Source organism: Anastrepha obliqua, chromosome 5 (assembly GCF_027943255.1).
Source record: "Anastrepha obliqua isolate idAnaObli1 chromosome 5, idAnaObli1_1.0, whole genome shotgun sequence".
Taxonomy (NCBI): Eukaryota; Metazoa; Arthropoda; class Insecta; order Diptera; family Tephritidae; genus Anastrepha; species Anastrepha obliqua.
Window position 1 is genome coordinate 56,721,242 of NC_072896.1, and position 27,088 is coordinate 56,748,329.

General features: G+C 40.4%; 1 protein-coding gene across 1 annotated transcript in view; it reads right to left on the bottom strand.

Moving 5' to 3' along the window:
- LOC129246836 (transcription factor glial cells missing) overlaps positions 1 to 13,086 on the bottom strand; it is a 28,359-nt gene extending 15,273 nt beyond the window's left edge. Inside the window, exon 1 of the mRNA XM_054885488.1 lies at positions 12,710 to 13,086. Coding sequence (XP_054741463.1) covers positions 12,710 to 13,086 — 377 coding nt within the window. The remainder of the gene's footprint in view (positions 1 to 12,709) is intronic.
- Positions 13,087 to 27,088: the final 14,002 nt, after the last annotated feature.

Below are 27,088 nucleotides of genomic sequence, written 5' to 3' on the forward strand. Positions count from 1 at the left end.
GAGAGGATAAGAAAGATTTAATAAAGTTGTAGATTCTTGGTCCGACCTTCCACTTGTCGAGCTGCCTTAAAACGACCTGAATACCTATCCGATCAAAAGCCTTGGGAAAATCCAATGAGAGGAGCGAAATATGATTTCGCCTTGATAGAGCTTCGGAAACAAAGTGATCAAGATATAAGAGAGCATCAACCATCTGAAAGGCAACTTGATTGTGGTGGATGAGCTTATTTGCCTGCACATACCATGATAGTCTAGTAGCAATCTTCCCTAAGCAGGGAAGAAGAGATATAGGACGGTAGCTGTTTACTTCGCATTGTGGTTTGCCAGGCTTTAGGATAGGTACGACGAAACTAGTCTTCCAAAGCATGGGATAATTACCGGTTGAGAAGATGTTGTTGTAATAGTTGAGGAGGCGAAATAAAAGAAACAAAGGGAGATGTTTTATATTGGGATAGGATATTTTATCAAATCCTTTAACAACTAAGAGAGCCAAATGGAGTTCCTGTAGAGATAAATCAGGATCCAATTGCTTAGAAGAAGAAGATAATCTTGAAGGAATGGGACGATTAGATTGAAGTTGAGAAAGTTTGCAAGCGGAAAATTAGGGAGGAAAGTTGGAATCAGAAGAGGCATTAGAGAAGTGGACGGCTAACTCTAAGGCTATATCATGGGGATATAGTAGATTGCCTTGGGACGACTTAAGGGAAGTAATAGAAGAGTGGGAGGGAAAACCAGTAAGTTTTTTTATGTCAGCCTATATCCGTTTTGAGTCGGATGAAGAAAAAATACTGCTGGTAAATTTTTTGAAGCAGCGGGTCTTAGACTTTTTGGCACTGCGCCGAAGAAGTTCATTGCATTTTTTGTACAAGATAAGATTTGATTGGGTCCGACTGCGCTTGAAATCATGCCAGGCGTTCTGCTTCTTAGTTCTTAATGTTGAAAGATCGCTGTTCCACAACAAAGGAGCAGGCTTGATCGGCTTTGTTATAGAAAGTGGGATGGATTGATTTGCTGAGGAACGGACTATTTTTTGGATGTTACAAGTTTCTTGGTTGATGTTAGATTAAATAGGGAAAGAACAAGAGAGAGTTTCACAAGCAGACAGAATTTGGACCAGTCCGCTCGGTTAGTTCTGAAATAGATTCTGGGTTTGAAAGTGGAGAAAGCGTGGATATACCCATATCTGAAGGGGGATAATCCAATCAAAGAGAGAGGGGGAAGAGAAAGGGCGAGAGGAGAGTCGGGAGGAGATTGAATAGTGAGAGGGTACACTTTATTTGGCGTAATAGTTTTATTTTGAGATATACTTGTAGTTTATTTAATATTGTTATTTGAAACTTTTGCTACCCTAGCAAACGAATTTGGGCTCGGAGTAGGAGGAATTTGATCATTATATTTTGAATCGCGTCACACATACTGCATTTATTTACGGTTAATTTTAAGTATTTCAGTTTCAGTTTCAACTAACTAAAAACTTAGGACATAAATTTGAGGAAGAGGGATGATCTGATTGGCCGTTAGCGCACATAACTCTAGTGCATTCGGAAGGATAGTGTGGGGGGAGGTTGCACGTGACACAAATTCCCGAGTTGCGACAATTTTTTGCAGTGTGGCCAAGAATCTGACAAACCTTACAACGCATGGGGTAATTCGGGTAATACGGACGGACGGATAAAGTTCTCCAAGCGACTTCAATTTCGTCTGGAAGGTTGTATATATCAAATATTAGTAGGATGGTGCCGGTGTATTTGCGAACGCCGCGCTGATCTTGGAGAATTTGAATGCTGATTTAACACCATTTTTTAAAGTCCTTCAACGATCTCTTCTTTGGACAAGTAAAAATAAAATGAGCATATATTGTACCTTTGACGCAGTTAAGAGATCCATGTAAGTTAACTGTAATATCTGTAACGCCCGGAAATTTGTTGGCAACTAGGAATTTGTCAGCGATTTTCTTATTATTAACAAGTAACAGCAGAGAACCGTCGCGAAGCTCAGTATTATTGTTGACTTTTTTACTTATTGCTTGTACAGGTATGCCCTTGTAGACAGCAAAACAGGAAAAAGTTGACAGCGGTTTCTTTTCATCCAGGGCTCTGATAAAAGCTGGGGTCACCCGTTTTGGTGATTGGAAGTTCAGGAAATATATTCAGTGCAGAATTTTCAGGTTCTATTGCGTTTGACTTTAGGTGACGGAGACAACAGGGCGAACCTATTGTTTCTAAAGTTAGTGGTACCAGGGGCCATAGTAACAAATCAGTAATTAAACTTTATCAAATTTTCAATAATATGCACTAACTAAACAAATGAACAAGCGACCGAAAATAACGGGAAAATATAACTGCTCAAAATATAACTGAGAGAATGCTCGAAATATCACGGCGGAACGAAAAAACCGACTGTACGCTGCGAGAGTTCGTTGCATGCATTTTTTTCGATAGCAGAAAATCGCAGAAAATCGCAGAAAATCGCCGAAAACACAAAACATTTGTTTTATATATGCCTCTCACAAACAAACTAAACATGCTATATTGCTAAAACCGTGAACATATCTTCGAAACGAGTGTATCAACATAAAAAAATAATAATCGAAAGTCGAATGTACTCGTACGTAGGCCACGTAATTTGAAACTTTCACCTTATTTTTTGAACACACCTCGTATGTAATAAACGCAGCAAAGTCAAACTAAAAATTACATTGAACTTTAAGCTGGCCAGTAATTGAAAACACAGTAACACACTTACACAATTACATAGAACTCTCCAGCTTAAAATTCGTATATACAGACAGCTCTAAAACCACCACCCATTAGTTCGACCAAATCAATATTGGCAGAAAGGCGAGATATTTGGCATAAATTCGAAAAATAAAATTATAAAGATACTTCAAATACTTAGTGGAGTTGATTGTAGTGCTGTGTATAAGAACTGAGATAAATTCCAGACTGATCCGATCAGGTCTAAGAAAATAGAAAGTTAAGGCCGTAAACAAAATTTAAGAAAACATAACATTTAAATAAATGCAACTACAGGGTGTGCGGTGGCAGAATTAGGAATTGAAAGCTAAATTTAAAAAAATTACTAATGATAAACATTTATTTCAATAAATACCGCAAAGAAGGCAAGTGCGGATTTTATTTGTTTTATACTTATTTTCTCTAAATGTTGACCATTACGTCGGATACACTACTGAAATCTGGTCTACGTACTCCGTTCCACTCGCTATAGTCGGGATAGCATTAACCTCGCGAACGAGGTTTCTTTTTATTTTCTTTTAGTGTTGAGATGTGGCTGTATTTGTTTTATAGTTTTATATGTGTGTGTACTTAAGGAAGGATGTTCTCTTATTATTCGCACAAGATAATCATTCAGTACCGGCCGATAAGAGACACCGTCCACAGAAATTGTTTCATTTCAACCATTACAAAAAAACAAATATTCTCCTATTATTTCACTGTTTCACAATGCACACCAAACCGTCACTTTGGGACTGTGAAGTGGCAATTTTGCTTATTGCCAATAACATTAAATGAAAATAGGCGCTCCCGATGATGTCGGCTCTAGTACCTTTTTCCACGGCCGGTAAAGTCTGGCCAAAGTCTACACCGAACCAAAAAGTTACACCGCCAAAAAGTGTATCGCAGTTTCTCAAGTCCCGTAAAATGCAATCGACTACTCCCATGTGGACACGGTTACTCATTATTGTGAAATAAGCTGTTCTACCATCTGCTAGGACAGTTGCTGCTATTCCGACGACGCTAAAGCGCTCGTTACACATCCAATTAATCTTGCTTGAGCTAGTAGCAGATATATCGATAATGTTTTTTCTATGTCTCTTGGAGCATCGGGGAAAAATGCTTCGGGTTTGTCGTGGTTAATAACATATTGTTTGTGACTTCGTCATACGTTTGTCTGGGATTAATTTTTTACTGGGAGCCCGTAAATATTCCTCTAACACATTTTTATCGCATTGATATCATAAACTACTTTCGCATATGGCTTCAGCATGTTCTTGATTTCTCGCTGGTAATTTCTCTCAGCTTAAATATTTTTCGCTAAGGGCGATATCATCAATAGGTATTGTTACGTGTTTCTCAAATAAAACGTCTCTTTAAGTATAATACTCCTGAGGACCATCACTGGATTGCTAAATAAAACTGAAAAACTAAAACCAACACAACTTGCTTGCTTCATTTAGTTTCAATTCTTAATCACTTTATATCATTTTCCTCGTTTACATGTTCAAACGTTCAACTTAAGACTGATTAACTATGCACTTCTATATATACATATATATTAAATGTGCTTAACAACTATCATGATTTCTGGATGTGGTAACTCGTATTTTTTTAGCAACTTCTGTCCAATCGTCTGTCATTTGTGATTTTCCTCATTCGTTCGATGTTGTTGCCAGACGTACTGAATTGATCTGATTAGACACCAAATTCTTTAATCCAACCGGGCCGATCTTTCCAGGTGAACTATTTTGATTTTCCCTTGTTCATTTTTGCATTGCTGTATACGATGCACTACATCATTCAATCTTTCCCAGGATGCTTGCAGTTTTAGAAAAGCCTCTTTCTTTCTTTGTGGATTATAAAGAAGTACCAAACAGCCTTCGCTGAATCCTTCGGAGTTCACTCTTCGATCAAATCGATCCTTCATCTTTTTACTCACTAGCTGCTCACATGATGGTGTAATTTATTCATTTCAACGTGCAGTGTTTCCCAATGAATATTGTCCAATGCAGGAGTGACACCTCGAATGCTAAATCACCCGACGACCTGAAATCACGTCCAAAGGTGGTCCCGAGTTTCACATACAGCTCAGCGATAGACCAATAGAAACATTTGGATATATTTGTCCCGATTTCTAAAGTCGTTCCCAGGAAACTTTACGATCTTGATCTTTACGGACTATAAATAAGTACCAATTTACCTTCGCTAAATCCTTCGGAATTCATAGTACGGTCAAATTGATGTCATAGCGTTACTCTTTCGTTAGATATGTAGCCTCAAATGATGGTGTAATTTATTCATGTGTTCCCGTAGTGTTTCCCAACGAATACTTTCCATTGCAAGAGCGACTCCTCGAATGCTAAATCACATCCAAAGGTGCTCCTGGGTTGCATGTACAGTTCAGCGATAGACTAATAGGAACATTTGAATATGTTTGTCCAATTTCGTTGGGGCTAACTAACTTTCCAAAGTGCTCCTCCAGAGTGCTGTTGAATCTGCCCACCATTCCATCCGATTGCGAGTGCAAGTGTATGATTTTCTTAATGCCCTCATAAAAAAATATCTTCCGTTCGGAGTCGGCTTAAAACTGTAGGTCCCTCTATTTGTAGAACAACATCAAAACGCACGCCACAAATGGAAGAGAACAGCCAAAAAGAGTGTTATATGTACATAATATGCAACACATCGCTTTAAATACTGCGAACTCGAAGTTTCTTCCTTGGTCTGAATGTAACTCTTTAGGTACTCCACACCAAGTCACCCAGTTCTACACACAAACCCTAGCAATGGTTTTGTCCACTTGGTTTGGTAGCGCGTACATTTCTGGCCACTTACGGAACTAGTCCATAACAACGAGCACATGTTTGTTGCCGAATTCATTTGTTGGAAACGGACCCGCCACATCCATGGGCAACCGCTCAAATGGTGAACCCACTTTGTATTGCTGTAATCTTCCACAAATTTGTACCTTTCGCTGATATACACTACACGGCATCAAGTATTGCAAGTATTGTATTTCTCTGCTATATACCCATTAAAACCGCTTCTTCTTCTGCTCCAGCGTTTTAGTTGTGCTCAGATGACCTCTGCCTAGTTCATTGAGGATTTGGGGAATACTTTCCATCTTCGCTTTCCGATACGCGAAACAGAACTCCATCAAAGATTTTAAAGCTATTCCACTGCACCCATTATGCCTTAGGCACCGGACTATCTATCGCCATTTCAGTTTCAGATTGTATCTCTCTGGTGTCTTTCACTTCCAAGATCTTCTCCAGGTCAGCATCTTTTAAGTGACTTCTTCTTATAGCACTCATGATATAGGAGCTTACACCGGTGATTTGCCTTTAGCGCATTTGGCTCCACTTCACCTCCGTACACGACCATTTTCTGTTTCCTTTGGGTTGGTCTCCCTATGTTTGCCATCTTAACGGCTTTTTTCTGCTGCGTGATTTATTTGGGCCGAGAAAGTTTGTCTTGGGTCCAATCTTATACTTAGGTACTTTATAACTTTTTTGTGTATAGCATATTTGAGCAAGTTTGCATGTTAACTTCTAACGTGATGTGCTTCTTAGTTGGAAGTATTAGCTCCGTTTTCCCTGTGATTAACTTGATTGCACGTGAATCTAGCCTCGTTTGTGACCGTATCATGACTTGGTTAAGTTTTCTACGAGTTTCTTCAAGGTTTCGTTCTATGATGACTGCGGCGATATCGTCTGCGTATCCGATTAGAAAGGTACTATTTCTATATTATGACAATTTGGACAATTGGAGACTTTCCGCATCTAAAGACATTCTGTCTTTCTGTTGGTCCTCCGGCATTATCATGGAAAGAGTTCTTTTATGGTCGTGCTCGAGCTTAGTTGCGGTGTAGGTATCCAGGCTCCGAATTTTTTCAATACAATCTTGTACCCAAGTCCTCAGGGTTCTCTGTTTAGATCTGCCCGGAGTTTCTCCAATTTTTTTTTCTTGCTTCCTGCAATAGCGGCTCTTAGCTGCATTTTCCCACTCATATATAGCAATGGCTTGAAGTTTCACCTAGCTCTAGTGCATTTCCGCCTGATGTGAAGACAGTCACGTCTGAATTCGGTTATTTCTATTTTTTTTTCTTTGTCAGAGTCGGCATCGGTTTATTAGAAGCTTGTTTGAGTGTTCCTTTAGGTTCTACTCTAGATGAGCTAGACGAAGATGACCGGTGATATGCCCTACACTGGCGGGGCTTCTATTACTGTTAACAAACAAACAAACCGATCTTCGCGAGCCATATCCTCAATGTAATCTAGTTTGTTTCGAAATTCTTCGATGTTATCACTATGCGGTACATAGCAGCTTAATAGTGTGATTTATTGGATGCGCGCTCACACAAGGCCATTTCCGGTCCCGTTTTCTGTTGAGTTTACCCCACTTCCTAGCGGAACCACAGTTCCTTAGTACCAGTGGAGTTCTCCTTCAACTTCGATGTTCTTTTTTGCTATCAGTTGGGATCGAAGCACGTCTACAGTTTTGCTTCTCTACATGTTTGATTCTAGTATATTCATTTCTTGCTTTGGCTCTTATATAACGCGCATTTATGACTGACTTATCCATATGAATTTCACCTTTCTCCTGTGTTAAAGTCACGTAGGCACGAATCTGTTCTCTGCTGTTCTGACAAGTTGACGCCTATCTCTTTCGTTGTTATAGTGAGGGTCGTCTTTAAAGCCTCTACGATTTCCTCTTTTGCAAAAATAGAATCTAAGTCTCTTAACTCTGCCGTAGTTTTTGTTTCAAGGTTTGTATAATAGCCGATGAGTAATTTTTAGTGCCTCGCAGAAGGTGGCACTTCGATTTCATTAGTTTGTTTAGTTTAAATGTCACTAATCACAATATTACCAAGGCATTTAATGAATTTCCACATGTAAATTTCAAGCATGTATTTTCTTCTTTTGCTTGTTTTGTTTACTTATATTTTGTATTATTATTATATTATATAATGCATGACATAGACCTTGTCAAAATCGAGAAAAATAAAGTAACGATTTTCAGAAGCCGCCACCTTAGGTATTCAATTCGCCTTGGTCTGCTCCTAGAAAAGTGGACCTCACGTCAACTCAGTGAGCATTTATCCTCTAGCCACCGGTAAATCGGAGCCGCTCGAGGAAACTTCTAAGGCTTACAACGATTGAAAATTGGTATTGTAGTGTGCAGCAGCTGGATAATGAGGTAGAATAATCTCAACATTTGCCTCTCAGTTGCACTGCACTCCCAGGGCTGAGATGTAGACATATTAGTTCTCACTTGTTTGCTATGCCAGCGGGTACAGCAGACTTCTTCAGTAGTATGAAGCAGTTAACACAACCGTAGTGTAATAGTAAAAGGTGGTGACATGTACATATACTTGGTTATCGAAATACACTCATTTGCCCAAAAGTGGGGGCAATATTTAACGCGGCTATATATTTTTCGGCCGCCGTAGCCGAATGTATTGGTGCGTGACTACCATTCGGAATTCAGAGTAGGTTCGAATATCGGTGAAACACCAAAATGAAGAAAACAAATTGTCTAATAGCGGTCGCCACTCGGCAGGCAAGGGCAAACCTCCGAGCGCATTTCTGCCACGAAAAAGCTCCTCATAAAAAAATATCTGCCATTCGGAGTCGGTTTGAAACTGTTAGCATTTTTGTGGAACAAAATTCAGGCGCACAACACAAATAGGAGAAGGAGCTCAGCCAAACACCCAAAAAGGGTGTATGCGCCAATTATATATGTAGTATAGGTATATATATTTTTATGCATTCATAATTTGTACCAAATGTGAGTAATTTTGCATCATTTATAACAGGGATAATACGTGATTTTTTTTAAATTACCATTATATGGCAAGTGGGCTTGATTATTGACGGAGAGACATGGTTAAATTGATTTCTTTATATCTATCTCAATTATTTTATGCGGAACGAACCACAAGAGTACCCGATTTTCAATGTTCTTTTTCTTCTACAGATTTTTCTTTTGTATATATCTCTTTTAATTTGATATTGGGCTATATGCGAAAGCAATGGCTCATAGAAGTATTTTGTAGCCCCTTGCTTCTACAAAGTTCAAAATGCATATGATACGCATTTCCAAATGAAATTGGGTAGTCAACAAACGCAAATATTGTACCGTTAAGTAATTACAACAAAACAAGAGCGTTACAATGAGATTCTCTGCTCACATAAGTATTTTTCTTATTGTTTTTGAAATCGTTACGCGAGCAGGTTTCGTTTGTTTACACGTATTTCTTTTCAGCTAAAATAGTGTGTACTCTTTTTAGTGTTTCTTAATATTTGAATCCATTTCGTCTATAATTGGTCCGTACATATGGAAAATGCTAAATGGTAAAGAACTAACAAGAGGTGAATAAAACCATTTTATATCTTCGCATATATTATAATATCTTTAGTCGATGTCGCCAAACAGTAGAAAAAGAAGTCAAACGGTGCAAAGAATACGGTAACCGCTACCATGACCCCGGTTACATCAACCAATCATCTGATTCCTTCAAAATCGCTAAGAGCCGGTTAACGGTCAGATGATGTCCACACCTCCTGAATTCTTTACATTTGATGATTCTCAGATGTCAACGAAAGAACACGGGTAGTGGGTGTATTAGTTTTGTTGTATATAACTAACACAACCTTAACTTAAACTTCATATATTCCTATTGATATATCATATCCTTTTCTACTCAGCAAATCAGCTGATTCCTTCATATTCGCTTAGAGCCAGTTCACGATGTTGGCTTCATCTTTGCATGATGCATGATGACGTTATAATTTTTGAAAATAGCTACGACACCATCAATCATATTTGACACTTGTGAACTCGAAAGCTGCAGTATTCAAATAGACAGGCAATAGAGAGCGGAATAATTGTGTCGATCCTTTTGACCAATGGTGTTGGCCAGTGTGAATATAGACATCGATTTCCTGATTGTGTCTCGCCAACTGAGCAAACATTCCAACTCGACTCAAGCATACTGGAACCACGCCAGACTTTGCACTGGTCGTGCGGCCGAGAATATTGCGGATGTGGCTGCCGATGTCGAAAGAAGAAGAAAGTAACATCAACCAAACGACGGGCCACGCAATCGGGCCCTACAGTTTCTTTTAGGGAAAGACTTACATATGTTCCCGCACAAAGTGCAAACAGTGCATCAGTTAGTACATGCTGACCGTCAATCGCGTGTGAATTGCTATCAAGCTATCCTCAATATCAACAACGAAGAGGACAATTTGGACTGTATGTTTTTGAGGACGCCATCGCCAGTACGGTCACTGTTACAATCACACATACAGCACCGGCTACAATGGATACTGAGAAGAAAGAGTTAACTGGATCGCGTTATCGCTCCCAACAAGATCGTCCGATTAAACCACCCCGGAATTCTTTCTTTGATGTTACTTGAAGTCGCAGGTTTATGTCAGCAACCTTCACACAATTGCAACCAAAAATCTCTTCGAAATCCATGGAAAATGCGTTAAACAAATGAACCCAAATGTGTATCAACACTAACAACAGTCACTTGACGGATATCTTCTTTTACACTTAACAGAAAAACTTGTAAAGGTACAAATAAAGACTTCCATCACTCAAAATCACTTTTTGTTTTATTTGAATAAACACAAATCCTGTGTAACAAATAAACAACACATATATTATAGGTTTTGGCTCCTGATGGAAAATCTGTGAGTATTGCATACACCGGAATTTTATAAAAAATTTAATAAGAGTAACTTGAATATAGACACATATGGAGGTGGTTATAACCACTTAAAGGACTTCATTTAATTGTGCATTCTGCTCATTCGTTTGGATTCATCATTTCAAAACGTTCCAAAAAATATATTTTATTATTATAATTCATTAATTATAAGTATTTTTTATTATAACGCCTATTTTGTGCTAAACTTGGTGCAACAAGGCGCGAATTGCTAGTTTTTATCAAATATTTAGTAAGAACAGTTTACCCTTTCACTCTTGATGTATATGTACAATAAATGTAAACATGAACAATTAAAAACATTTTTTTTTTGTAAAGTACGAGTATGTAGAGTAAAGCTTGGCTAAGTTGGACACGGGCTGTGCATGATATTGTGACCAATATATGCAAGAGTAGCACTCATAAGAAAAAACACTTTTTTATTTTGCAACTTAGTAAAAGTCTACATTGTATTCAAGATATAATACATATTCACATTCATAGAAATTTAAGTACAGGTACTCATATCTAACTGATTCCTTAAATGTTACCAACTTCATATTTCATAAATAAGAAAGCACTAATTTCGGTCCGGTCCGAACTTTATATACCGGACATTTTAGTTAAATTTACCTTTGAGCTGTTAATTTTGGAATCAAACTAACTCATAGGCAATGAGAAATGAATGGAATTTAGATAAGGTTTATTTTTATTCAAAAAATAATGAACAATTTAATAAACGGGCTTATTAACACTATATACATACATACATACATCTGAGCTTAAATTATTTATTTAGCAGACAGACGGACGTAAATTTAGACGTGGCGCGCCCATTTTTCAAAAATGTAAATGCGTCGTATTTTCTGTTGGCCGATTAGCTATTTTCAATACCAGTCTATCTTTGACAGAGCGTAATATGTGTACGGACGCGTAGACATGGCTAAATTAACGCCCCTCATCATTCCAAGCCTCTCCGTATATAAAGTATATGCCTAGATCTTTTCCGTTTCCTTAATGTCGTTACATATACTGGTTGTATGTATGTATGTATAATTGGCGCGTACACTACTTTTGTGGGTGTTTGGCCGAGCTCCTCCTCCTATTTTTGGTGTGCGTCTTGATGTTGTTCCACAAATAGAGGGACTTACAATTTCTAACCGACTCCGAACGGCAGATATTTTTATGAGGAGCTTTTTATGACATTAATACACTCGGAGGTTTGCCATTGCCTTGCTTTTCTTAATTTTGGTGTTTCACCGAGATTCGAACTGACATTCTCTCTGTGAATTCCGAATGGCAGCCATGCACCAATCCATTCGGCTACGGCGGCCGCCAAGCTGTATGGCTGTATGGTTGTATACACAATTATAATACCCTTGTTCACACTAGTCACACAGGTATAGAAATGTAACTACATACAAAAAGGGCTTTATTGACAAAGCTTATATTTCAATGGAAGGATAACAATTTTCGATGCACTTGCTTCACTTTCACTTGAAATATTTCTGGCGCTGTTCTGTATCTAACTTACCAGAAAGAGAGTTCACAGTTCGTAACAAAATGTTGGCCTTTACATTTTGTAGCTTTTTAGGATCAAACTGCTAGCAGTCATTTCCAGCAGAATGGTGTAAGACCCTCAGAAAACTTTATTGGTGTTCCCAGATCTATCAGTTTGGCAACTTTATTTATATTTTGATATATTACTTCAAAGTATTTTTGCAAGTCGTCCGAAAAGTTCACTTTGCATTTCGTAATTAAAATTCCAAATAGAAAAGATCAGGTTAACAAGTTAAATTTCCAAAATGTGCTGAATTAATTAATGAATAGGTTAAGTTCATACTTATTTAAAGCAGGAAAATATTTTCAATAAGAGGTGTCAATGAAACTCGAAAAGACATAACACTAACATTCATCACAAATGCTGTTCTGAGAGCATCAAATACAGGAAAGAAAAATGTATATTTCATTGGTGCTGTCACAATGTAACTCTGCTGTGAGACTAAAAACTGTTGACGATTGATTGCCTTTGAGTGATAAAATTGTTAACAGCGCCATATTTTAATTTTGTATGGGAAATAGCAACAACGCAGGATGTTTCCAAAAAATGATGTAAATTTTGTATCGTACTGTGAACATGCCAAGTGTCCAAAGTTAACTATTTTATTGTAGTACAGAATATTTGTCAGATTTGTGCGAGTGTCCAACTTTACTGATTTTACTGTATTTAAAAATCTCGTTACGTATTTACCGATTAGGGCACTGCCTTCCCTGCTGCTTACGACGCGCTTTATCACAAATGGCTGGCCGCAAATTTATAATGTTACCGTTAGGCAGTTTACATCTGGCCGTGCAATATAGTACTCCGAGACAACTCTTTTTTAATATATTAATATTGTGATTGTTTGTGTTACGCATTGCCCAGCCTGAAGAATGCTTTTTAGCATCTTCATTGGAAGCACAATATACTAAACGGCGATGACCGTCGACCCACTCATCGAAATCATCAAATTCATTCACAATTGGTATAATCACGTCATTGATGTCCCAAGTACTTTCAGAACGTAACTTTAACGTTGCTGGGTTCGGTGGACGATAATGAGTCGCTCGTTTATTATTTCTAATCATTTATTTCAGTATTAAATTTTCTCTACGATTAAATTAAGAAGCTCGCGCTTACAACGACCTTTCCCGATTATAGAATCTATAATAGCGTCCTGCATGAATATAACCTTTTATTCGGCCTTCGTCATTACTCAGTCGGAAAATTTAAGAAAAACCAACAACGAAATTATGTGGTGTTCCTTTGACAAATCAAACAATCGGAATGCTGCCTATTTTACACATACCACTAAAATAACTACCTGATTGGTCGAGCAGTTACTGGTTTATCCATAGCCACGAACCTTTATCCGTACCAATGCTTTGTGTCATTGTGTTGTGAGCAGTTAGCTTATTACCATATTAGGGTGTTCTTTCTTTTACAGTTGAATCTGGTACACATAATATAATCGTGGTTGTCCAATATTGCGCTAAATTTTATTGCAGTTAATTTAAACCTGCATAACTAATAGTATAAGACGGCCGCCGTAGCCGAATGATTTGTTGCATGACTACCAATCGCCAGTGCCCGGTACAAAAAGTGGTTTCTAATAGCAGTCACCACACGGCAGACAAAGGCAAACCTCCGAGTGTATTTATACCATGAAAAAGTTCCTAATAAAAAATAATCTGCCTTTCGGAGGTGGCGTAAAACTGTAGGTTCCTCCATTTGTGGAAAAACATTAAGACACACACCCGAACAAAGGGTTTTTAAGACCTCCGACTCTTATGGTTTTAAATGCCATTTATTTAGGTGCTGTGCTACTTAAACTACAAAAGTGCTTAATTATAAAAATAGTATCCTTATTTTTTTAATCAAAATTACTGCGAACAAATATTGGAGAATTTGTAGTCAAAACTACTAATATTGGTCAGGTACAGGCATTATGTCGATTGAATAATTTTGTAATCCAAATACTTATGGATGACCATAAAGGCATGTTTGGCGACGTTTTATAATTATAAATTCATAAGTATATTGGTGGATTCTTTTCGGTTCCTGCTTTAATCATGTTTCGCACTCATACGACAATGCTAGGTTTAAACTTCTTCTTACCAGTGCAAAGGCTCACCCTAGTTTTTATACACGCCTACGTGTATGCTATATCTCATAGCTCTGCGTATAATAACCATTTAAACATTTCATTGGGTTGTGAATATGTTTATTTACACATACATACATACTTTCATGCGTTATATGCAGCTATACTCTTTGTTAAACAACAGTTAAATTTCGTGTGTTCAGGAATAAAATGCGACCAATAGCGTACTTATACGGTTTTTTTGGTCTAAAAGCGTAAGAGGCTTTTATGGCATGGTGGCAAAATTTGCCTGGGAAGATTGGCGTATTCTCAGCATACAACATGCATATGCATACTTAATCTGTATTTACATATTCGGCCATATCGACTTTAGTGTTTTCATTTCTCGAAAAAAATGTCACCTCATTATAAGGCAACATTACAAAAATATTGCATATTACATTTGAAAAAAGAATAAGAAAAGTTCAAGTCTTCCACAAATTATATATTGAATATCACAAAATTAAAAGATTTGCTTCCATTTTTGTAAGAATTCGAGTTTTTGCGCAACTATAAATATACTGACAAACTTGTATACACACATAAATGTAAGTCAGCTGAACAGGGTTCACCCTCACTTTTTATTCCACCACAGCCCATCCTCGAATCAATTCTGGTTCATAGTTACGATCCCGTCCTACCTACACTTAAAAAGTAATGAGCCTTCCTGCGCGGAACGTCTTCCAAGCAATCAACCGAACCGGCTGGTGGGGGAAAATGATCGTTGGACCTTCCCCTTCCAATAGAAACCGGTCCCAGTTCGCTGGCAACACCGGTGCAGTCAACATCGCTCCGCACGTGAAAGCTGTTTTAAAAATGTGTTAGGATTTTGCAGTGGCGAAAATGCAGCGATCGTTGGAGCAACGTTACTCGATCAAATTTTGCGTAAAGCTAAACAAAGCGAGTACCAAAACCATTGGGCTACTCAAGGAGGCTTACGGGGACCAATCTCTGTCCAGTGCCCAGGTAAAATGGTGGCACAAGTCGTTCAAGACCGGCCTCCGTCGACGCAAACAGACGAAGACCTCTGCATTGGCCAAGATGGGGGTTCAGGTGCTTCCCCACCCTCCCTGCAGCCCAGACCTGTCCCCTCCGGACTTCTTCTTGTTCCCGCGCCTGAAAAGAAAGCTGAAGGGGAGGCGTTCGACTCCATCGGGGCGATCCAAAAAACTGTGACAGCCGAATTGAACGCGATTCCGGCGGATGAGTTTAAAAAATGTTTCCTGCAGTGGAAGAACCGCTACCAGCGGTGCATTGACGCTCAAGGGTCCTATTTTGAAAATATTAGTTGTATAAGCCAAAAGGTTTAATAAAATTGCATAAAAAAATTAGGCTCATTACTTCTCAATCAAACCCTGTATGGTATATCGCACTTTTCAGTATCTCCTGCGGTGAATAATTTCAGTCTGCATTTTCCTGTTCTCGATGGTAGGTATTGGGTGAATGGCAATTGCGCGAAGCGACAATTGTTGCTTGTCAACAAAAAAGGAATTACCGACACAATACGATGCTTTCCACTGCTTCTCTCATGGGAAATCAGCCATCATTCTATTGTCAAAAACCATATATATTCGTCAGTTTAACGATTGGTTTAATGAATAATTAAATTGTCGAGAGGATACTCGTAGGAGCTAACTTCCCTGCGTGCCCTAGTGCACCATGACGCCAGATCAAACATCCACTTGATGTGAAAATGGTTTCAACAAGAAGAAAAAAGCCTCGGACGAGCACCGCCATCCGATCCAATAGACAGTCCAACAATAGAACGCCTTCCGGCTCCAAGGGGAGTACAGGGAAGATCTCAAAAACCCACATATTTATGCGAAGTTACCCCCAATATGAGAATAAAGTTACAACACAAAAACTAATTGATCAAAAAAAGGACCATCATTGGGAACAACAGACTTTCATATATATAAATTAAGGAATATAAAGCAATCTGAAATATCATATCCCGATTCAACAGCGGCACAACAACAGTGGCACAACTAAAGCAGGGGTCTCCAAACTACGGCCCGCGGACCAAATCCGGCCCGCTAGTGGCATCCATCCGGTCTGCAACAGCTTAAGACTAGTGTCATCAATATGGCCCACGGCAGCTAATGTTTTACTGTTGTTACTATTGCTGATATAATTTTAGTGGAGAAGAATGAAAAGATAATTACTCGATTTTATTTACTTGCACGGTAAAACTTTACGACAGAAATATGAAGTACCAAAGCATATTAATAACTAAAAAATAATTAATTGAAATTTGTCCCAGTAATAAAAGAAAAAAATACTACTGAGATTTATGTAGTTGTGATTTTCCACCGACCATTGTTTGTAGTTGTGGATTAATTTTACTTGTAGCAAATGTTAAAAGAGATTTAAGATGCTGATCGGTTAATATAGATCTGTAAACATTCTTTGTGTATTTCATCTTGGAAAACGTTTTCTCACACAAGTACGTAGCACAAAAAACAGAAAACAATACACGCGCAAACTTATGCAAATTATCAAACTGTGCCAGTGGAAGACTCTTATAAAATTCCAACAAAGATGAATTTATATACATATTTGTTCTTAACTGTAAATCAATAATTTCCATTTGGGTTTCCGGAGCCAGGGTTTCAATGTCAGAATCAAAAGGATTTTGAAAAAGCTTAATTTTATTCGCAATGGCAAGCTGATTTTCTCCTTGCAATCTCAAACTCAATTCATTCATATAATTTGTCAAATCGACACACAATGCTAATTCCCAAAGCCATTCACTATTTCCTAGTTCGACACAAGTGCGATGCTTCTCATTCAAAAAAATTTCGATCTGTGCTCGAAGTTCAAAAAAGCGCTTAAGGACTTTTCCGCAACTAAGCCAGCGTACGGCAGTATGATATGGCAAGTCATTTTCTCCAATCTCTTCAATAAACTCCCGGAAGTTGACAATTGATAATGACTGGTTTTAGAACTTCAGACAAATCCAAACATTTTCCGCACAAAGACTGTTGATGAATGATACAATGTAAAACTAATGGTTTTGAACCACCATCATTCCTAAATATGCCACCTGTTGTGGATAGCTGAAATAGATATGACGTAATATAGTACATATATTAGTAGCACTACTTGCCACTAGATGCCTGTTTGCTTAGGGGTGCAGAAAAATTAAAATTGTTTTGGCCGTGAACTAAAGCATTAATAGCATCCCTTCAATGAACCCAGCTAATTCTGAACTAGCGATTTCACCAAACTTCGCTGTTCGCAACTAGTCCCCACTCAATATAATATAATCAACGAGCGAATTTACAATAAAGAATTTTCTCTTAGAATAAAGAATTTTAAATACAAAAGGTGTCTTGTAGATAGATAGATAATTTCTCTTCTGCCCTGTATCATATTTTTTTTTATTGTAAAAGACATTTAACATCATCGGACTTAACAACCGCGCTGTTAGTTCCGCCTTTTCCAAACTGGATAAAGGCAAAGCTAATGGGTCTGGTGGTGAACGATGACAAAATGAAATACCTTCTATTACCAAATAAACAGTCGGCACACTCGCGTATCGGCACTGACGTCACTGCCGACGGTTCTGATTTTGAGGTTGAAAGAGACTTCGTTTATCTAAGAACCAGCAAACGCCGGTAACATTGTCAGCCTTGCTATTTTGGACTATGTAGGCAATTGAGTAGTAAATACCTCTATCGATAAACAAAACTAACACTCTTGTTTTTTTTTGGCGCAGAAGCTTGAACGATGTCAACTTCCTATGAGGCGTCCCTTGGAGTGTTTGAGAGAAAGATTCTGCGGAAGATTTTTGGACTTTTACACGTTGGCGACGGCGAGTATAGCATGCGATGGAACAATGAGCTGTATGAGCTTTACCACGACACAGACATAGTGCAGCAAATCGAAGCGTATTTTGAGGCCAATGATTCGTGTGCAACTGCTCGTAGCAAAATTTTGTTCACGTTACAATATTCAACATTTACGTGATGCCCAAAGAGAAAATTGGACTCGTTTATGGGTGCGAAAGTTCTGGGCAACAAGTTGGGCGGCAAGCAGCTCACTACCGGGGCCCAGTCGGGCTTAGAGAACAAATTAAAATATTGAGCTGCGCCGCTAAAAGTTTGCATGATAATCCGTGTCAGCCCATGCGCAAGAGATCGGCTGCCCTTGGACTTCCACAAACTATTATGCAGGAAATATTGAAGAAGGAGCTCTTAAGCCTATTCTGCGACACAATGTTGGAGCGATGACGTCGGCAAACATTCTCTTTTGGAGTGATGAAGCCCATTTTCTTTTAAATGGAAGTATAAGTCGGACAAGTTGCCGTTATTAGTTACCTTCGATCCAGTGGAAGAGGGGTATTAGGTGAGGAGGTTGAGAGGGCATATGAAAAGGTGGCTAGTATCGTGCGATGTGCCTTCACATACCGGACATATATTGAGTAAGTCGGGGTCTATTCTGGATAAGGAGTTTAACCTACTACAATATCCATATCGTAACTGGGCCAAAGTTACGCGGGTCTCACGATACAGTTGAAGCTCTTCGTATGTAATAGGTGGTGAGTAGATTCAATAACGGCATTTGTGGGTAGGGAGTTTAGGAAGGTGGTGAGAGTCTCCCGATGAATGTCGATTAGTCCCTGTCAATATACTGTCCGGTCCAGCAGTTGCAGTTGTGTTTGGTCCTGGATCTCGACGGCGTAGTTAAAGAAATGTCTTTTGATTCGTCTGGGAGGTGGCTCAGCAAATATCCTACGGTAACATCCAAGCAGAAATGAGTTACTCAGCATTTTGCTGAACTCCTTGACCGAGAGTATGGAAGCCTCGTTGGGAGGTGTTACAGGGGAAACATCAAGAGGCATCCCGTGGCTGTCCTGATAGCAGAATTTTGATAGGTCTGTAGCTTTTTCCCTGCGAATCACTAGTTCCAAACGACCAGACAAGTGCAGCACAATTCAGAACTGGCCGGCCAATTGCTTTAAATGTCGCAACATTTTATTGTCTAGTTGCGGTTTTGAACATAAGTAGCAATTAGGGTTGTATGCACTGAAAAGGAGAGAAAACTGTCGAAGGTGACCATCAAAATTTTGGGGTTGTTAACGGTCTGCATTGTAAAAGTAAAAAGTAAAAATAAGAGTTTGAAATTTAAAATTGTGTATGAGTTTAAAATTATGTGTTATGTATAAAATAAGTACGGCTGCGCGAGGCTATGGGGGCAGAGGGCGTCGATAACGACCGAAAGGGACCTACAGGAGCTGCAACAGGTATAGGCATGAGAGTGATTATGGCTGCATTATCGCAAATACCAGCGGAAATATCATCGAAAAAGTCACAAATGTCAGTCGAGTTGTCGTCAAAGATAAATGAGAGGAGAAATGCAGAGAAGAAACATATGATGTGGCATCTAGAAACCATTGAAGCTGAGGTAGCTGCAGTGAAGACTCGTCTCTGTGAACTTAAATAAAATCGTCTGAATATGTTTACCAGTGGTCCGTCCTTCGACGGCAGTGTATCATTCTCAATACTTAAGCTCCAGTTTGAAACAACGGCAACCACAAATCAATAGAGTACTGCAGACAAAGTTGCTGCAAAGTCTAATGGCAGCAATAGAAAGACGTTACGGCTGTGACCACAGGCAACAAATATTCCAGATGGAACTGACGAATCGTTATCAGAAGACAAATGAGAGCTTGCAGGAATACACGACAGAGATGAACGGTTTGCACATTTGGCGTATGCGAAAGAAACTGCAGGCTTGGTTGAGAAGATGAAGTGCCAGGCATTCATAAGAGGTATACGAAGGGGATGTTTGCTGAAACAGTGTCATTTGCGCTAACATAGGAAACAGCAGCTCTATTGAGCAAGCCAGTGCACAAAGTCCATCGTTGTTGAAGAGCCTACCTCGATGGAAGAAACCATGAGGAAAGTACTAAGGGAGTCCTTTCCCGAGTTTGCACGAAGAAGCTCGGATTTAAAGAGTTACAACTGCAGTACCGGACATATCCCGCGATTGCTGTATACCACGCAGCCAACCGAAGACGAACCCAGGAAGAAGAAAGCGAAACGCTGAAACTGACAATGGCGCTCCCAATACACAGCAGGCGTTAAACTAAAACGAACCAGCTCTTAGTGGAGAGAACTGGTTCCAACAACTGAGTGCGCCACAGTCTCTGTCTCGCAAATTGGATGAAAAAGCAACAACTTGACGATAAGGGGGAACTGTAAATGGTAAACCTCAGGTGCTTACTCTGGACACCAGTGCAACGAACTCGATCATTCGGTCAGATTTGGTAAAGAGTAGTGTGAAACCACTGGTTGGCTACAAACTCCAGACAGCTACAGGAGAGAGAGCTACGATGTCCCGAAAGGTAGTCTGCAAAGTCATTATTGGAGCTTTGTCAATTGTTCACACATTTTTACTGGCTGAAATACGGATGAAGTAATAATTTGCGTAGATTTCATCCTGCTGCATGGATTTACGTTGGATTCGGATAAAAGGGTTCTCACGTGTTAGAATATGGAGATACCGCTGAGCACTGGGTATGAGCCAAAAGTGGGAAATCTTAGGAAATCTGATGGCTCCTTCACGGAGCGGAAAAGTGAGACACTCAGCTTGCTGATGGAGTCTCACTTTCCGGGTAATCAGATAAGCATCAGCCGGCAACAGCTCTTATTGATAGAGGCAGTTGTCAGAGCTGCTACACCTTCTCGGCATGACTGGTTCGTTGCCAGATCTGTGGTGAATGAGGCCACCATTCGATTTCCATCAAATCTTTTGGCGACTACAAGTCGCCCGGACCAGATGGCATATATCCTGCCATGCTGAAGGAGGGTGCAGAGTTCGTGACAGCAGCCCTGAAGAAAATCTTATAGGCATGCCTGGCACTGGCTTACATACCACGCTCTTGGAGGCTGGTGAAGGTCCCTTTCATCCCAAAGGTTGGAAAAGACGACTACACCAGCCCCAAAAGCTTTAGACCCATCAGCATGACCTCTTTCATGCTGAAAAGTCTCGAACGACTGGTGGAACTGCGCATACGTCAGAAGTCGCTGAAGGCTGACCCTCTGTCTCTATTTCAGCATACCTATCAGAATGGAAAATCCTGCGAGTCGGCACTGCAAAACCTTGTTGCTAGGGTAGAGCTGGCCATCTACAGGAAGGACTACGCTATGGGTACCTTGTTAGACATAGAGGGGGCGTTTGATAATGCCACTTTTGATAGTATGTGTAACTCTGCTAGTAGGCACGGCGTAGACCGGGTGCTAGTAAATTGGATTCGTTCGATGCTGGCCCAATGAATCGTTTCGGTGCGAGCAGAGGAAGATCTGCTGGTGTCATCTGGGGTTAACAGAGGCTGCCCCCAAGGCGGTGTGCTGTCTCCATTACTCTGGTGCATGGTAATCGATCCTATACTCATCACCTTAAACGATTCGGGAGTCTACGCACAAGCATATGCGGACGATGTTGCTTGTTTGGTAACAGGCTCTTCGCTTATGAACATCTGCAGGAAAGTGCAGAAAACTCTGGATCGGATTGACACTTGGTGTTGTGCGAACGGGCTGTCGGCAAATCCCGCCAAGACTGGTATTGTCCTCTTTACCAGAAGGAGGAAGGTTGATGGACTCGTTCTGCCAAAGCTAAAAGGAGTCACAATCCAGCTATCCAAGGAAATTAAATAACTTGGAGTAATCCTCGATAGTAAGCTCCTATAGAAATCACACGTTGAAACAAAGGCATCCAAAGCGCTGACAGCTTTCTGGCAGTGCAAAGGCGTCTTTGGGAAAACGTGGGGTCTCTCTCCTAGCAAGGTCCTATGGATCTACACGGCTATGATAAGACCCATTATCACCTATGCATCAGTGGTCTGGATGAGCAGACTTTCCCTAGTGGGGGTCAGGAGGACCTTATCGAGACTACAACGCACTGTGGCCATCTGTTGCACCGGAGCTTTTCCGACTACTTTAGGCCCGGCACTAGATGCTCTGATTGGTTTACCACCACTTGATGCTTTCATCCGAGGAGAGGCCTTGAAGACCATCTGCAGACTGAAACACAGTGGGAACTGGTACGGCCCTTGTCCGGCATTGGAACACAGAGAAGGCATGGACATCGATCCAACGATTCTCTCCATGCCCCTTGACTCCATGCCATCAAGGGTCGTACTTGAAAAGAGATACAGTGTAGTGCTACCAGAGGCTCAGTTGTGGGGAGACTCAGAAAATGAGCCCGACAAACACTGTTTTCGCATTTTTACGGATGGCTCCAGGACCGAGCATGGCTCTGGGGTCTACGTGGAATCCAGCGGGACAAAACTGCACTTTGCTCTTGGAATGCATGCATCTGTGTTTCAAGCAGAGGTGTATGCAGTTCAAGAAGCGATGAACTTTGTTGTGGAAAAACGATGGAGAGGCAGATCTATATGTGTCTGCAGCGACGGCCAAGCAGCGCTTATGGCCTTAGACAGCCCTCAAACCACATCAGGGGTAGTGAAGTCCTGTAAATCCAGGCTGAACTATGTCGGCAGACATAATGGCCTGATGCTAACATGGGTCCCGAGACGCGTGGGTATCGCGGGTAACGAGACCTCTGACTCCTTAGCTAAGATGGGCTCTGAGGCCAACTTCTTTGGCCCAGAGCCCGCTTTGCCACTCCCCTCTGCGGCCATCACGGCCACGGTTAGCAAATGGGTAACTACTACCCACAAGCGAGCTTGGCAGGATGAGAGAGGCTGCAGATGAACAAAACTGATGTTACCTGTCATGTCCGATCGACTGTCGCAAACCCTTCTGTCATTAAGCAGATTGATGACGGGCCACTTTCTGTGGGCAAAGCACATGGAAAGGTTGGGCATCTCAGACAGTGTACTCTGCCCAGCTTGTGAAGAGGAGGATGAGACGGCGGACCACTTCCTGTGTGTCTGCCCCGCCTTCGCTCGAATCAGGTTTGAGGTCGTTGGTACTGATGTGTTAAGAAGCGACCATATTGGCTCCTTGGCACCACAAGATCTACTCAGATTTCTTCGGAGATCGGGTAGATTTAAAGAAAATTAAAAGGGAATCCAAGTGTTGTACAATGGACTCAATTAATGTCTGAGTGCTGCCCTTGCTAGTTGTCCCGACAAAAAAAAAAAAAAAAAAAAAACGGAAAAAGACAAGTCCAGTAAGGGTCCTAAATAATTTCAAAACACCAGTTATTTTGGATAAAGAAACTGCAATTGGGAAATGTCGGGCTGTAGAAGCCATAGTAAACTGCAATGGGCCAGGGAGCAGCAAGAAAAACCTCCTATTTCATAATGAATTGGTTACAGGAAGTAAGAGAGCTAGAGAGGACGAAAGCTAAGAGATTGCTGGAGAAATACGGCTACTTGTTCAACGGCGATTTTGGAAAGTCTGCCAACGTGAAACATCGAATAAATACAGGAGATGCAAAGCCAATTCGCTAAGTTCCACCTCGAGTTCCACTAGCAAAGCGCGTAGAAGCCAATCAGATAATCCAGGATATGCAGCAAAGTGGAGTTATTTAGCGATCAATAAGCCCGTGCAGCTCATCTATTGTTCTGGTTAATCAAGGATGGAAACGCCCGATTTTGTGTCATGAAAAGGGGCAGCTGCGGTCATCTGAAAAACTTGGAAGAAGTTCTTCAGCGCATCGCCTCCACAGAATTACGATCGAATCCGAAGAAGTGTACCTTGTTCAAAACAGAATTCACGTGTATTGGACATAAGGTGACACACGAGGGCATTAAGAGAGGCGAGGAGAAAATAAAACCAGTAAAAGATTGGCCACGACCGAGAAATGTGCACGAAGTACGAAGTTTCCTAAGACTGTGTACGTATTAGCGTTGTTTTGTTCCAGGATTCGCAAATGTTGCGCGGAGTCTCCACAATGTCACTAAGAAGACTTGCCCGTTTGTGTGGCGTGGGATCAGACGAGAACTGTTAGCTGTGATTGAGTGCGTAAAAAATTTCCACAAATACTTGTACGGTCAACGATTCTAATTAAGAGCAGACCATGTAGCAATAAGACTCCAGTTACTCCGGAAGGACAAATTGCACGGTGGATCGAAAAGCTGAAAAATTACGACTTCGAAAAGCAGAAAAACATGGAAATGAGGATGGACTATCTCGGCGAACTTGTGTTATAGAATGTAAGCATTATTCCAAAGTCAAGAGATCTGAAGGGGTAATTGGTGTCAGACTAATGCAGTTGCAACCCAATGATGAGTAGGAACCAAGTGCAACAAGAATAAGTCAATTGAATGAGGCTGACCTGGGAGAGACCATGGAAGTAAAAAACGCTGGAGAGAGACCATCTAAAAATGAAAAGGCGAAATAAACGCATGTGCCTAAGGCGTATTGGGTACAATTGACTAGTCTTAAAATAATTTGTAGAGCTGTGCATCGCGTATATGAAAATGAAAATGGAAATCATACCCGAGATCTTTATATGATAGTTGCTAAATCCAGAATTGCATGTGTATTAGAGGAATTCCACTGGGTATCACTAAAACGCTGGAGAATATTAAGCAGCGGTTTTACTGGATAAATTGCAGAGAATCAGTAGCCGAATGTATTCGAAATAGCGTGCTACTTCGGAATAGAGTTGTGTTCGTGTATCCGTACGAAAGTATCCCGACAATTACATAATTCGAAAAATTCACTAAGCCGCTGGACCACATTCATGAATTATATATATGTATCTATAATTGGCAGTTACTCCCTTAGTGGGTATTGATGTTTCTTAACAAATGGAGATTTCTACAGTTTTATGCCGCCGACGTCAGATGATTTTTTATGAGAGGTTTTTTCTTGACAGCAATAGACTCAGAGCTTTGCTATTGCCTGCCGAGAGGTGACCACTATTAGCAAATAACTTTTCTTATCAATTGGTGATTCATACCCGGATTTTTGAGCGTGTACACTTCTTCTCCTTGATTAGCGCGATAACCGCTTGCGCGATTTTGGGCGAATTTAGCAAGGCGCGCCAGTCGTTTCTTTCTCGTGCTAACCGATGTCAGTTGGAAACACCGAGTGAAGCCAAGTCCTTCTCCACCTTCCCCAAGCTTGTGCGTCATACAATAGGAAGGGTATGATGAGAGCCTTATAACGGGTGATTTTTTAGCTATTTTCTTTTTAAACAGTTGGTTTAAACAGCTGACGCACGTTTCGTGTTTTGTTTCACTATCAAACATCTTCAGTTTGGTCTATAATTTAACCATGAATCGTCGTACAAACGAACAACGCATGCAAATCATTGAATTTTATTATAAAAATGTGTGTTCTGTTAAGAAAGTTTATCGCGCGCTTCTTCCATTTTATGGTCAGTTTAATCGACCCACTGAATCGGCTATTCGAGCTATTGTGACTAAATTTAGAACCATATTTACATTATTGGGCATAAAACCACCAACACGATTACATAGAGTGCGAACTGAAGAAAATATCGCAGCTGTATCGGCCAGTGTTAATGATGACCATCAATTAACGATTCGGCGCCGTTCGCAGCAATTGGGCCTCTGTTAACTGTTAGTCAACAACGTGGAAAATTTTGCGAAAGGATTTAGGTGTGAAGTCTTTCAAAATACAACCTGTGCAAGAATTGAAGCCGAACGACCTACCGCAACGCAAAATTTTTGGTGAATGGGCTCTTGGAAAGTTGGCCGAAGATCCACTTTTTTATCGAAACATTGTGTTCAGCGACGAAGCTCATTTTTGGATCAATGGGTACGTAAAAAAGAAGAATTGTCGATTTTGGAGTGAAGATCAGCCAGAAGAATGGCAAGAGCTACCAATGTATCCAGAAAAGGTCACAGTTTGGTGCGGTTTATGGGTTCGAGGTGTCATTGGACTGTACTTCTTCAAAGATGCTGCGAATCGTAACGTAATTGTGAATGGTGAGCGCTACCGTGAAATGATATCCAACTAGTTTTTGCCCAAAATGCAAGAGATTGACTTGCATGACATGTCGTTTCAGCAAGACGGTGCCACATGCCACACAGCACGCGTAACAATGGACTTGTTGAGAGGCGAGTTCGGTGAACATTTTATTTCACGTTCGCGAACTGTCAATTGGCCACCCAGATCGTGCGATATAACGCCTTTAGATTATTTTTTGTGGGGATATGTTAAAGCTCATATCTATTCAGACAAGCCTGCTTCAATTAACGCATTGGAAGACAACATTAAAGCATTTATGTGTGAGATACCGGCCGAAACATTGGAAAGAGTATGCCAAAATTGGACTACGCGGATGGACCATTTGAAGAGCAGTCGCGGTCAACATTTGAATGAAATAATCTTGAAACATTAAATTATATGGATTTTACTATAGATTTAAATAAAAATTTCATGCATACGCCAGCAATTGTACGCTCTTATAAAAAATTGTGCCTGATCGATTACGTTCTGAGGCTCGCACGGTCTTCTTCAACATCAGGTCACACGACAGCGAGTCACCCTGTCTGAAACCTCATTTTGTATCAAACGGCTCGAGGACGTTCATCCCCAATTCTCACGGCGCTGCAAGTATTGAACAACGTCATCCTGCATAGCCGTATTAGTTTTGCGAGGATACCAAATTTAGACATTGCGGCAAATAGACAACTTCTTTTCCTATTGTCGAATGCAGCTTTGAAATCGACGAAAAAATAGTGTGTGCCGATTCTCCTTTTATTGGTCTTTTCCAAGAATTGATGTGTTGTGAATATCTGGTCGATGATTTTCCAGATCTAAAGCCACAGTGACAGTCCCGTAGTCAACAATTAGGGGTATCGGGATCTTCACATTCTCTGTGACATGCGCAGTTGTCACTATAAAGAAGGTTCAAGAAGTGTTCCCTCCATAATTCAATCACGCTCTGGATTTCAGTCACCAGGTCACCGTGTTTGTTGTTACAGGAAATCGCCCCGGTCTTAAAACCGTCTGTAAGCCACTGAACTTCTGGTAGAATCCTCGGGCGTTGTT